At 36.7% G+C, this 12,375-nt stretch overlaps 1 protein-coding gene and 1 long non-coding RNA gene across 6 annotated transcripts in view; one reads left to right on the top strand and one right to left on the bottom strand.

Moving 5' to 3' along the window:
* GRM7 (glutamate metabotropic receptor 7) overlaps positions 1 to 12,375 on the top strand; it is a 158,744-nt gene that overhangs the window by 106,522 nt on the left and 39,847 nt on the right. Inside the window, exons 3-6 of one of the 5 annotated variants that reach the window (XR_005658152.1) lie at positions 3,864 to 3,955; positions 8,431 to 8,439; positions 8,545 to 8,664; positions 10,583 to 10,938. The exons of 1 other annotated variant lie outside the window; for it this stretch is intronic. Coding sequence is in view for 3 of the 4 variants with exons in the window: in XM_039886603.1 (XP_039742537.1) it covers positions 3,864 to 3,934 (71 nt within the window). In the remaining variant the exon portion in view is untranslated. Of the gene's footprint in view, positions 1 to 3,863; positions 4,079 to 8,430; positions 8,440 to 8,544; positions 8,717 to 10,582; positions 10,939 to 12,375 lie in introns of those variants that run through there. 3 more of the 5 variants (XM_039886603.1, XM_039886602.1, XM_039886601.1) reach the window with 3 other exon arrangements.
* Positions 1 to 12,375, bottom strand: part of LOC120621426 (uncharacterized) — a 99,500-nt gene that overhangs the window by 49,165 nt on the left and 37,960 nt on the right. The window lies entirely within an intron of this gene.

The following is a 12,375-nucleotide window of genomic DNA, read 5'->3' on the forward strand; positions in this document are numbered from 1 at the left end:
GATATTTTTACTTCTGTAGAGTTTCATTCTAGAACTGCTTGTCAGATTTGCGTTTCACAAAACACTTATCCTGGAGGCATTCCAATAAGAGTTTTACATTTATATCTATACACACACACAAACACACACTGAACTAGATATGTCCAAAGTCAATAAGCAAAATATATGGTCAAAAGTCTATATGTCTTGAAAAAAATGACCAAATTAGAAGTTTATAATTTGGACTATACAGTACTATACTACTTAAAAAATCATTAATTAGCTTGAAACATTTCTACTGTTGTTAACTTTTAATGATTGGGTTCTATCCTTGTTGAGGCTGTTTGGGGTCTAATGATGGTTGTTAAAAGGCTAATATCAACACTAACACTACTATTACTACTACTAATAATACTCACATCAAGTATCTTTTGAAATGGGCATTATGCAGGGTGTTATGTGGACCATCTTACTCCTCACAGTAACTCTGCAGAATGGAGGTTATTCTCATTTTACTGAAGAAACCCAGGCTTAGCATGATTAAGTGAAGTTAACTAAGTCGCACATCTAGTTAGCAGCAGAGGTTGGACTGAAACCCAGGTCTGACTCCCAAATCCTTGCTTGTTTCTCTTTGCTGCCATTTCTCAGAACGTGTGTGGCATGTCATAACTCCAACATAGTCATTACTCTTGGCTTCCTCAGTTGGTAATGCAGCTTGCATATAAAGAATATAATGATGTGTTGTGGCAGACTCTTTAGTTAAATGTGTGGTGAAATGTACTTGCAGTGTTGTCTACTAAGACAGGAGTAACCTGAGCTCAAGGACGGCTGCCCAGGTAGTCTCATCCTGCTAACTCAAAAATCCAAATATCTTATTACCTATATCAATCACAAGAATTAGTCCATTTGGAATTCATTGGGTGCCCTTCTCTTGAAAAAGTTTTGAGTTTTGTAATTATTGTTGTTTTGGTGTCTACACAAACAGTTCGGGGGGGAAAAATGAAATCAAATAGAACCTTTGTCTCGTAATCAACCCAAAAGATCTTGAAAAATTGTTTTAGTTCTTTTTGGATTTGTGTAGACACTCCCTGAAATACCATAAACAATTTGACTAGATATTTGCTGACTCATAGGAGGAGATTCACGTACCTCCAAACATTGGGGTTTCTGATGTTCCAGCTTTCAAAAGTCTCAAAGAGGAATCTAAAGAATTTATCCACATGAAATCTGTCCAACAGAACTTTCTGCAATGATGGAAATGTTCTAGCCATGTGTGGTTATTCGGCACTTGAAATATGACAACTTAATGAGGAAGTACACTTTCAACTTTACTTAATTTTAAATAAATAGCCATTTGTGGCTGTGGCTACTGTTTCGGACAGCACAACTCTACAAATTAATATATCTTAATAGACAAGGATTTCATTTGAGGACACTCAATCTGAGTCCCTATTGGAAATAAACTTCCAAAGTTTTAGTAGTAATGCTGATCTGAGACAAAGTCAATTGAAAGAAATGAAACATTTGGCATGAGACCAAAGTACAAAGAGTTACATTAAATGATCCAAAAGGAGCCACTAATAAGGAAAGGGCGATATCACAGGTAGCAATTATACTTGGAAAACCAGTTCCTAGCAATGCAAAAATGTATGTGTGAAGGCAAAGAGTAGTAGTGAAAAATTCAACTAATAAAAATAGACAAGGCTATTTTGGTGAGAAAGAATGTTATTAGTAGAATTTATTTAATACCAAATATAGCTTGAATTATCTCGAATTTTAAACCTCAGTAACAGAGACAAAGAAATTGTTTCCTGGAAGTAAGCTGTCTGGTTAAAAAGAAACAAACAAAAGCACAGACCAGGCACCTGGAGAATTCCAAAGGGGAAATTCTGTACACTATTCTCTGAGGAAGGAAATGTGAGAGGAAGTTTATAGTATGAGCTACAAAGTAAATAATGAACAGAAATCTCCCCTTATATTTATTGTTGCTCTAAACACTTAGTCTCAATGTATTTCAATCTTCAGTGTTTTCATTTTTAACAGCTCTGCTCCATCACTGCAGCTTGCCATCTGGTGCATACATGCTTTTACTCATCCAACTTCACACTGCAACTACACGTCTGCATAAAAACAAATTTGCTTGCTGGCTTAATATGGGCCAAAATTAAAATCGCCCCAGCACAGCCTGATCTTCTCCCAAGAAGTTCAAATTTTCTCTTAGGTTACTTCTCCAGTTAAAATGCCATCTATTGGGGGCGGGGGAACTTCTGTATGGAATAAACAAAAAGTATCAGTACAAAAAGTATAATTAACATATTAATATTCAGAGTTGGGCTCATATTTGGTTTCTGCCCTGACTGTAAAACAGAAGAGGGTTTAAGGGGGGTGGCTCAGCTACTTATTGAAATTTTGTTTATACAAACAAGATTTCTGCTGCTAGAGGATCAGAAGAACCTGATCTAATTTGGATAGCTTTAGATGTGGCCAGGATGATGCCTTCTGAACATTCCTTTCTAGGAAAAAGGGCTCCTCAAGCTCTGGTTCTCGCATCTGCACCCTGAATTTGGCACATTGTCTGGCACCTTTCTAATATTGACTTGGCAGATGTATGTTTGTGGCAAACTGTGAGTAGATGCCAGATAAACAGGAAGATTTAGTTGTGCTTGGGACTTGGCCTAGGGATGGCAACCAGGACCCTTTTCTACTTGGATAGATAATATTAACTGAGCCAGCCTGAATTAATTAAGATGAGTAGGTAAGACCTGCTGCCATCCTGGACAGGTCAGAACTGGAAGATGCTCTGTAAATTATCCTCTAGTCAGACACTCTCCTTGTAAAGGCTATCAGTGCATAGTGACGAGCAGCACTAAGGTATCTTTGTCCCAAACTGCCATCCACTGTCTAAGCTAATAATCCCAGGCCATGCAGAGAAACTCCTGAAGTTCCTGGGCTGGTTAGACTTAGCTACTCTAGAAGGTCAGTAGCAACTAGAGATGTCAGGCAGTGGACAGCTTGGGACACACTCCCTTTAGATGTGGGGGTGCTTAACTGACCCTAAGAAAGAGGCTGAACATACACCATGTAAAAGTCTAGTTTAAACCGATGAGCATATGGTATGGTGAAGCACCTTTTTGAAGAATAATATTTTATATATTCTAATTTAGGTGCAAATTAAGATATTTAAAATGTTTGTATTCTGATGCTGTTTTTCTTTATTACTATTTTTGTATCCAAGGTAAGGAAAATATATAAATAACTTGTGTTCTCAAAGAAGGCAATTACTACACAAAATAGTTGAACTGTCAATATAAGGATATATTTGATTTAAACCACACAGGCACACAGGCACACAACACAAACTGCTGGAAAATGGATGCGTGCACCAAAGTAAGAATGTCTAGAAAATTCTGGAACACACACCTGTGCTATGTTAATTTGTTATGGTTTTCATTTTGTTTTTGTGCTGCTTCTTCATTTGTTGAATCCTAGCATTCTCAAGCTTATGTTATTTGTTTTATCCTTCTGAACTAATTGCCCAGGCTGGTCAGCATGGCTGGAGTAGGATGAGAATAAAAAGTATGACAACAGGAAGAATAGAGTGCTCTGACCAAACAGATAGATTATTTGGGGGTGGTTCCCGCAACTGCTCTAGCTCCAGCAAGTAAAACAACTGCCTTCAACCAAGAGGCACCAGTACTCCCATGTTCAGAGGTACCTGAATTGTGGTGAACTGGTCTATCAAAGGCTATTGAGCCCACTAAAAGAATGGACATAATATCTATGGTCTCTATTGCAGCCTCTTCTCCAAAAGGAAAAAGAGTAAAAAAAGCAATATTGTGTGAACATTTATTTTATACATACCTATATATTTACTTTTCCTGTAGACTGTATACCACCAGTAAGAAAGAGTGTACAAAAGTCTGTTACTTGGTACACTATCCCACCAACAGTATAGCTTTTGCCTGCTTTCTAAAAGGTAAGACACAATCTAATTTTTATTTATTTGTGTGTTCTTGTCTCTACTGGGTATCAGAAATGTTTCCATGAAAATTGTGCATGATTAACTATAAATCTATTTATATGAAGAAACGTGTTTTTAAAGATGATAGTATAGTTCAGGGAGCTACTGTAAATCACGTGCCTGGTGTATTTTCTGGAGAACATATATATAGGCATGTGTGCATTTGTCTTTCCTGAAAGAAGTAGCCAATAGTGGCAGAATTGGTGCTGGTCATTCTGATACATGTTCTACTTTAAAACTACCAATGGTGAGAAATTATTTTTAAATGTATGTTTTCACACTTTGGTTTTAGAAGGCAATGTGGAACACTTAAAGAGAGAAGGGGAGTATTTTACAAGCCTAAGAAAATGTTTATTCCGTTTTTTACTATATATATTCAAAGAAATGTATGCATTCCTAGAAATGTATTCATTCAAAAAACAATGACTGGCCCAACCATCTTAAACTCGAAATGGTCTTGGTTCCTTCTTTGCAGCAAAGAAATAGAAAAGGACTTGCTAGCTGGACTTGATATTGTGTTGAAGATGATTTGTGGCTCATAGTTATGCCTGCGAGAAACAACGAACCAATTTTAGTCATTTCACAGGGAAGAGAGAGGTTCAGTGAAAGACCACAAGAATCTACAAATGAGTTTTGATATTAATCAAACCCAGGAATAACCAGTAAATACCAAGGGTATTCAAACTAATAGCTTGAAAGAAATGGTGAATGGTCTGATGTGTGAACTGGATGTGGAATGAGCTGCTGTAAGAATATAATTGATTAACCATTGATGCTTACATATTACATTGGGCTGTCACTGAAGGATATATTCTATGAAAGAATATTAGTGTTAGTATTATTACCTCCCTGTTTCAGCTTAAGCAACATTATAATAGAGTGGAAAACAACACTTGCTTTGGCAAGCATCCTTGTCCAGCTAGAGTTGAGACAATCTAAACCGTGGGAAAATAAACAGTAGAAAACATGGAGTAAGGTCACTAAATCATGTGGTGGCTTTGAATAAAAGGTTATCTTTGATTTCCTCTAAACCTCCAATTGTGCTTATTAAATAGAGAGACCTATCTCTAGAGAGATTATGAGAGAGAGCAGAAATGTCATATCATGGGAGGGGGGTGAATATTGCTTCATAATGTGGGCTAGTCTCTCTTTCCTATGTTGCTAATATGGAATTTTTATCAGATCATTGCTATGTTTCTTTCTATCTTTGTTTTTGTGATGGTATTCTAAGTACAAATAATACCTTGCTTTTTTTAAAAAAAAAAATCCGTTTAACACAATAAGACAAGACAAGAGTACTTTCAAAGAGTAATTACATTTTCTGTTGATTTTAGATGGATGCCAGCAAATCATTCTTTAATTTTGGATGTATTGTTCACATAGTTATTTCCTTTCTCCATATCAACATGATCTGTCCTAGTTTTTAAATAGGGCATTCTCTTCCCCCAGTGAATATATAACTGTATTCCAGTGAGATTTCAAGTTTTTGCAGTACAAGTGCTTGTCAAAACATTGCAGCTCATCACTTTAATAGTTCTTTTACAGGAGACTGCCTCAGAATAAATGAGAAGGAATTTTCCCTGGGTAAAAATGATAGATTTAATCTCAATCCATTAAAAATTCTCTTTAGCACTATTCTAAGTTGATGTCTTTTGGTTTAAAGGGTGCAAGATAAAAAGGTTTTAAATCAATCTTTCAGTTAAAAATACTTTTAGGATATACTATTTAGAAATAAACTTAAATTTTTGCTAAGATTGTCTTATTTCAAAACTTTTGATTAGGTGCTCTCCTTTTCTGCCAATTTAAGGGTGGCTTTCTAAATTAATGATAAACATCTTATATAGCTACTTAAAAATTCTGGGAAATAAAAGTTAGTCTAAATTAAATTTATTCAAAGAAGGGAGTGTATCACCTTGTTCAGGTTACAATAAGACTGGAAAGCTTGGGAGAACAGTGAAAGAAACTTAATGTTGTGTGTTCAAATTCATTTCTGTGTGGTTGTTTTCAGGGAGACAAAACAGTAAAGAAAAATCTATAGTTTCAAGAGTGAACTTCAGTTTCAGCCACCATGCCCCAATGAAGACACACTGTATACAGCAAATCAAACATCTGCTTGCCTGGGTTTGAAAGAAGCAGGTTCAAATTCAGACAGGAAAGAACCTACCTAACTGGGTTTGAAAACACATTTCATAGACTGTCTCTGTTTAAAAGCACTCTCCTTTGACAAACACTATGGGCCAGACATTGGCCAAATTAACACTGCTTGCATCTTTTGTCTGAATGTTTATAAATTTGAAAACTCTGCAGATTGTTATCAATGTAATGATATTTACTTTAAAATGCAACTACTCAAAAAAAAAAAAAAAAGCACAATTAATCTGGCATTATCACCAGGTCACAAAATAGATTATTTCATTAGGAGGTAAAAATGTCCATGCCAGGGAATGGTGTTCTAATTTAAAAAAAAAAAAAACCCTTTAAAACTTTAAGAGTTTAGTTCAGCAAATATGAACATTTAACAACTCTAAGCCTTTTTTACAAGATATATTCTTCCAAGTAAGTACAGTGGTTATATTATTGCCATTTCATTAATTATTAAAAATTTAATAATCTCTTGTTTTCTATAATTACTATAATGGGATTATTTCACATTTTTAAGGTTTTGTAAGTGTACGATCTAACTTTGTATCATGTTGAGACCCTCGCTCCACTTTAACATTCAGTGTGATATTTCTATGTTAACTGGAGACTTCTTCAATTTAAAATCCATTTTGAAACACTCTATAAGTATAGCATAGCAAAGAATATATGTTACCTGACCTTTGATATGAAATCGCCTTAGAAATAAATGCAGCCATAAATCTTTTTGGCATATTTCTTTCTACCTAAGAGCTCTGGAATACCATCATTCCTCTCATCAGGGTTTAATATCTCAGCATCCTCAAAAAACAATTAATACTCGCCATCTCTGTTCCATCATTTCAGTACAATTTAAAGAATGGGATGAAAATTCACATGGCTGGGATTTCTACTAGTTCTAGCATAAAAAAAGAAAACATACACACAATACCATGAAAATTATGTCACATTTTACCTTTAAGCATGTCACCACACCATCTGGCCAGGATTTATTAACTCTAAGAATATTCTTAAGTTGGGTCAATCAAATAAACATTTGTTGAGCACCGCTCCTTTGTGTCAGCCATGAACTGACTAGAAACTGGGGACGGAAGACCCTTAGGGAGCCCAGATCTGATGGAAGACTTGAAGGTAAGCAATTATAATTCAGAGTGGCAGGGACTCTTCGGAGAGGTTTATACCAAGTGCTAGTGAGCTATGTGTGGACGGCATCACCTAGGTGTTGTTGTTTGAGCTGGTCATAAAAGATGAAGACTCTAGGCAGCCATGAAGAGAAGACACTCATTGCAGGAAATAAGTTTGCACAAAGAACTTGGAGTACAAAAAATATGATGTACCCTAAGCCTGGAAAGCAGTTCTGTGAGGCTGAAGTATTGGGTTTTAAGGCAGATAGTTTCAGGGATGACACACAGAAAGCATCCTGGGAGTAAAGAGACTGTCACCTTTATCCCTGGGCCTTTAGCACAGGGCCTGGTAAATACTAGGTTCTCAGGAAATGTACATGGAATGGAGTACTTCACATACCAACAGCTCCTAGCCTTACCTAAAACAGAGTACATACACAGTAAATATCTAATAAGTTAATATTTGTTAATAAGAAGAAAATACTAAGTCTATAGCCTCAGCAAATGAAATTATATTCTTCCAGATCGAACCTCTTAAGGTCACAAAGACTGCCCAGAGAAGGCAATTTTTGACGCTGATGTCACAGGTTTTATAACTATGTTGTAGTTTTTATGCACGACTCTTAAAACTGACAGTCAATGCTACATCTGCATGTGTGTAATTAATGTCTCTTTTGACAAGCTAACCACATATATAAAACGAACAAAGTTGTATGCCTGTTTCTTTCCTTTTACGGACGAAGAATACCTATGCCATTTTTCTTTCAAAGGGCACATGAACTTAAAGTTACTATTAGAAATGGATCATAAGTACTTGTTTTAAATGGTGATGGCTTCTAATTTGGCAAAACATAAACAGGTGGTTTTCTGATTACTATGTGCATTTTCGTAGAGACTGGCATTAAGGACAGATTTTGTCTTTTGGGCCCCCAAGCATCAATTGCATTTGTAAAGAAACAGTATGTGTCCTAAACCAAGGTCAGTTAATCTCTCCAATCTTTCTTCCTCCCAATTACTGTGAATGAGCATCTTCTCAGGATTCAAGTGATGGTGACTCTTGTTTCTGCCTACTAAAGACATGTCTCAGCTTTGCGGATTTTTTTTTTTTTTTTTTTTTTTTTGGCTGTACAATGGATCTTGGATGCATTTTAAATTAACTTTCTCTAGGAATCAAAGGTAATCATTATTTCTCTTTATGATCCACATGAATATTCTCATTATTTTTTTCTTTTCAAGTTAAAATTAGTTTTGAATTCCCTTTATACTTCTGCTCTCTTTCAGAGTAACCTCTGAGGACCCCAGCTTGCATAGAGGATTGAGAAAATGTCTCCAAAGTCTGTTCTTGCTGAGCTGACCCAAACACTTAGAAGAATATGACAGAAATCAACAATCCCACTTGCTGTAAGTATTGGTCCAAGTATCGGTTATGACCTCGTGTGTGCTGTTTCTTTTCTCTGGCCAATAATAAGGAAAACTAAAATAGGATTCTAACCCTGGCTCTAATACTTGAGGTAGATAAGCTTCATCACCTCATGAACCCCTAAGCTATATTATCTCTTATCCTCAGTTTTTTCTTTGTTAAGATGGGAGCAAGCTTCCTTCATGGGATACCACGGAGACAGCATGAGAACATGTCAATGAAAGCCCTCCTGTCATTGTTAGTCACTGATCATCTGTTTTAATTTCTTTGTCCTTTTTGTCTACTATAAGCCATCGGAGTTAGAGGGGATGACATTTAGATTGCCTACGAAGTCAGACAACCTTTTCTCTAAGTACAACAAACTCTGTTATTGAGATGATTCACTATGGTCTTGTGATGGGTCATTAATAGTTTTTTGTCTTGGTAAAATTGACAGAGAAAGCTATCAGTCACTCGGCCAGGCTGCCGTGGGACAGCTAGGCTCATACCACCTGATATATGAACCACTCCATGTGATTAACTTTGACAGGTAACTTCAGGCTGGCTGGCAAGCTGGAGAGAATTTTAAGTACAAATAACAGTTTGGGGATATGTCTTGAGTGATAGAATAATGACTGAGTAGAAGAGAGTCCCTCAATCTTTGCTTGTGAAAACATATTTGATTTCCTTTCGAGGCCAGTTAACCAAACCTCTCAGAGATCTTTGTTGATACTTTGAAGTTTGGTAGTTTGATGTTTATCAATCTTAATCAATTAGAGAACTGCCATGGAGGACCAGGCTCATTCATCTCAGTCTTCAAAGGGCCTAGCATGGTGCTTTACAGTAACTTAATAACAACAATAATAATAATAATAATATCGATTATGATGAAAATTTTACCATATTATCCCTATTGCTACAGACTCAGAAAAGTGGTCAACCATCCATTGAGACAAAGCTTATTGTTCCTACTTCACCTATGAGAAAATAGGCTCAGAGCAGTGAAGCAGCTTGCCAGACACACACCAAAGAGTGGCACAGCAGATGCCTGAACCCAGGTCCTCTGTCCAGAGTCCTAATAAACTTTTCTGAAATTGAATGAAATAGGAGAAAGCATTTCAGTCTACATAATCTATCTAATCAGCACTTATTGTTCTCATCAGTTGATTCCTGAACTTGAGCTAGGCCCTTCGGAGCTTCAAGGTGAAAATCATAATCTGATTTCAAGGCCATTTTGAATGAGAGATGTGCCCCCCCCCTGCCCCACTTTTCTTAAATGTACTGCAAATGATAAGACTACTGGATGTTATTTCACCTACTCTTGGATTCTTTTGGTGGTCTGAAAAATTAAAGAGTATATTTCCTGCCTCAAAGAACAATGGCCCTCTAGAGATGGAAATGTTTAAATTTTGAGAATTCATTGAAATCCATTGTATAACATAATTGAGGCCTGCTGGTTATCCGGGGCTGTGTGTAGCCTGTTTAGAGTTAAGGTTCCAAGTCATCATATACTGATGGCTAAAAATGGACTCCACCTCTGCATAAGGTGATTGAGTTTGGAATGGGAACCTAAGAAAAGGAAATTAAACTCAGAAATTTTATTAGCGTTAAAAAATGGCACTTTCCTCTCACACAAAATTGAAAAGCTAATTCTCACCACAGCTTCATCACCGGTTTCTTCTCTCCCTGCTTTTGTCACAGCAAAGTTCTATTAAAAAAATAATGGCCACCTGGGTCATTATCATCTGTGTTAGCTGAATATTTGATTAAGCTATCCACCTAGAGTTAGCATGATTTTTGTTCTAGGAACTTAATTCCTCTTTCCCTCATTTTTGTCTTGTTTGCAAATTTCATTTGCATTTTAATTTCCCGTGGTTTGCCAAAGTCCAGACTGAGACTTGAGCTGTTGTTTCTATTCAGGTAAAAAGTGTAACCGCAACTGACCATCCACACTGGTGTACAGTCAGGCGATTGTCCAAGGCAAGTATCATTTAGCATCCTTTTGAGTATCCTGGGGAGGCTTTCTTACCCTGCCTGCTGATTAATTTAATGAATAGAAGAGACCTTGTCCAATTCTCAGGGTGGGTTTAGTCCAGGGTGGTCCTCATCACATACCAGCAATGTCCTCTCAATATCCAAAATAAGGAGAAATTACACCAGAGAAGTCTTGAGACCTTGGCCCATTAGAACTTTTTCTCGGGGCTTTATTTAAAAATAACACCAGTGCCACCGAATGAGGGAGAGATTCATATTGTGATCTACTGTGATGCAACCCAGAGAAAGCCAGCCTTTTCAAGAGTACTGGAATCTTAATCTATTCTGGGTCAAAAGCAGGGACAGTTACACAAGTGGGGGGCTCCTACTGGACATCCAAATTAAAACAACGACAACAACAACAAAAAAAAAGTAAAAAAAGGGATGAGCATGTGAGACTCTATCATTTATGTCAAGCAGGCAAAAAGCTGACTCCTTAGAAAAGATCATCTCTCTGTGCCTCAGGTTTCTCATCTGCAAAAATGGTGGTTGTGAAGACTAAATAAAAACAAAACACTTAGAGTTTGGCTCGGCTGTATTCAAATGTTAGCCATCGGTGTTGTTATTGTGTCACCTAAAATTGACCGGAATTTTCTGCTTGTGTTCCCTCTAGGAAAGAATTTGGAGATTCCAATCTGATCCTCTTCCATGTGATCTCTTGTACCCATTCTCTCTCCGTACCATACCCAATAAAGTTTGAGTGTGTCAAGTAATCCATCTGCCTCTGATTTTTGTCTGGAATAACTTGCAGGATTTTCAGATTAAAATATCAATGTATCTTCTGTCTTGTCTTCAACCTATTTAGTATTGATCATTTTTGGAACAAGGGTGCCTTAGAGCCCCAAATTTTACTGCACTATCAACGGAGCCACTTGGGATGCCACATTTAAATATCTTGGCTTTCATTTAATTTCATAATAGCACACATTCCTTGACTCAAGGCATAAATACATTCAACATTGTCACCATTGTGGTGAAGTTTACATTAAATTATCACTACCTGTTAGTATCCGGATATTTAAGGAAATACAAAGGACTGATTTTACTATCCTACTTACGGTAGAAAATTTGCCAAGAAGAAATCTTTTGAAATGCATTTGAGTTTATACTTCCATCTAATTTAAATCCTTTGTTCCCTATCTTGGTGTTCATCAAAATGTCACCTGTGTTTAACAGTCTTTCCCCAGGGATTCTGATGCACATCCAGGTTTGGGAACTTTAAAAAAAAAAAATTCTGCTTGATAATCAACACACACAATGTGGTGTTGATATGATGGCCATCACACAGCAGAGGATTTCCAGGATATTAAAAAGACTGATTAAAAAAATACTCAAGTTTATCTCACCAGTGGCATCCACCACATTCTCAGGAAGTCATCTCTATCTGTCTGCTAGTACTGCGAGAAGCTATTTTGAGGTCTCCTCTCAAGAGATCTTCCAGACTGGTGTTGCAGACTAAATAAAGATGAAGCTAATTGCTGAGCTCTATTACTGGAGCAGAAAACATAGCACCATCTTTGTTTGAGGCTGAATCTCCATAACACCACCAGATAAAAAGCTGAGTTAATATTTCTTTTTTTCTGCACTCAGTGGGCCACAGGTCATAGAATTTTGTAGGCAAAGTGCGTTGATACATCCATGTGGAATTATTCCAAGCTACTCAGCAGAGCAACTCTGAA

Source organism: Pteropus medius, unplaced genomic scaffold (assembly GCF_902729225.1).
Source record: "Pteropus medius unplaced genomic scaffold, Ma_sr-lr_union100, whole genome shotgun sequence".
In the NCBI taxonomy this organism is placed as follows: domain Eukaryota; kingdom Metazoa; phylum Chordata; class Mammalia; order Chiroptera; family Pteropodidae; genus Pteropus; species Pteropus medius.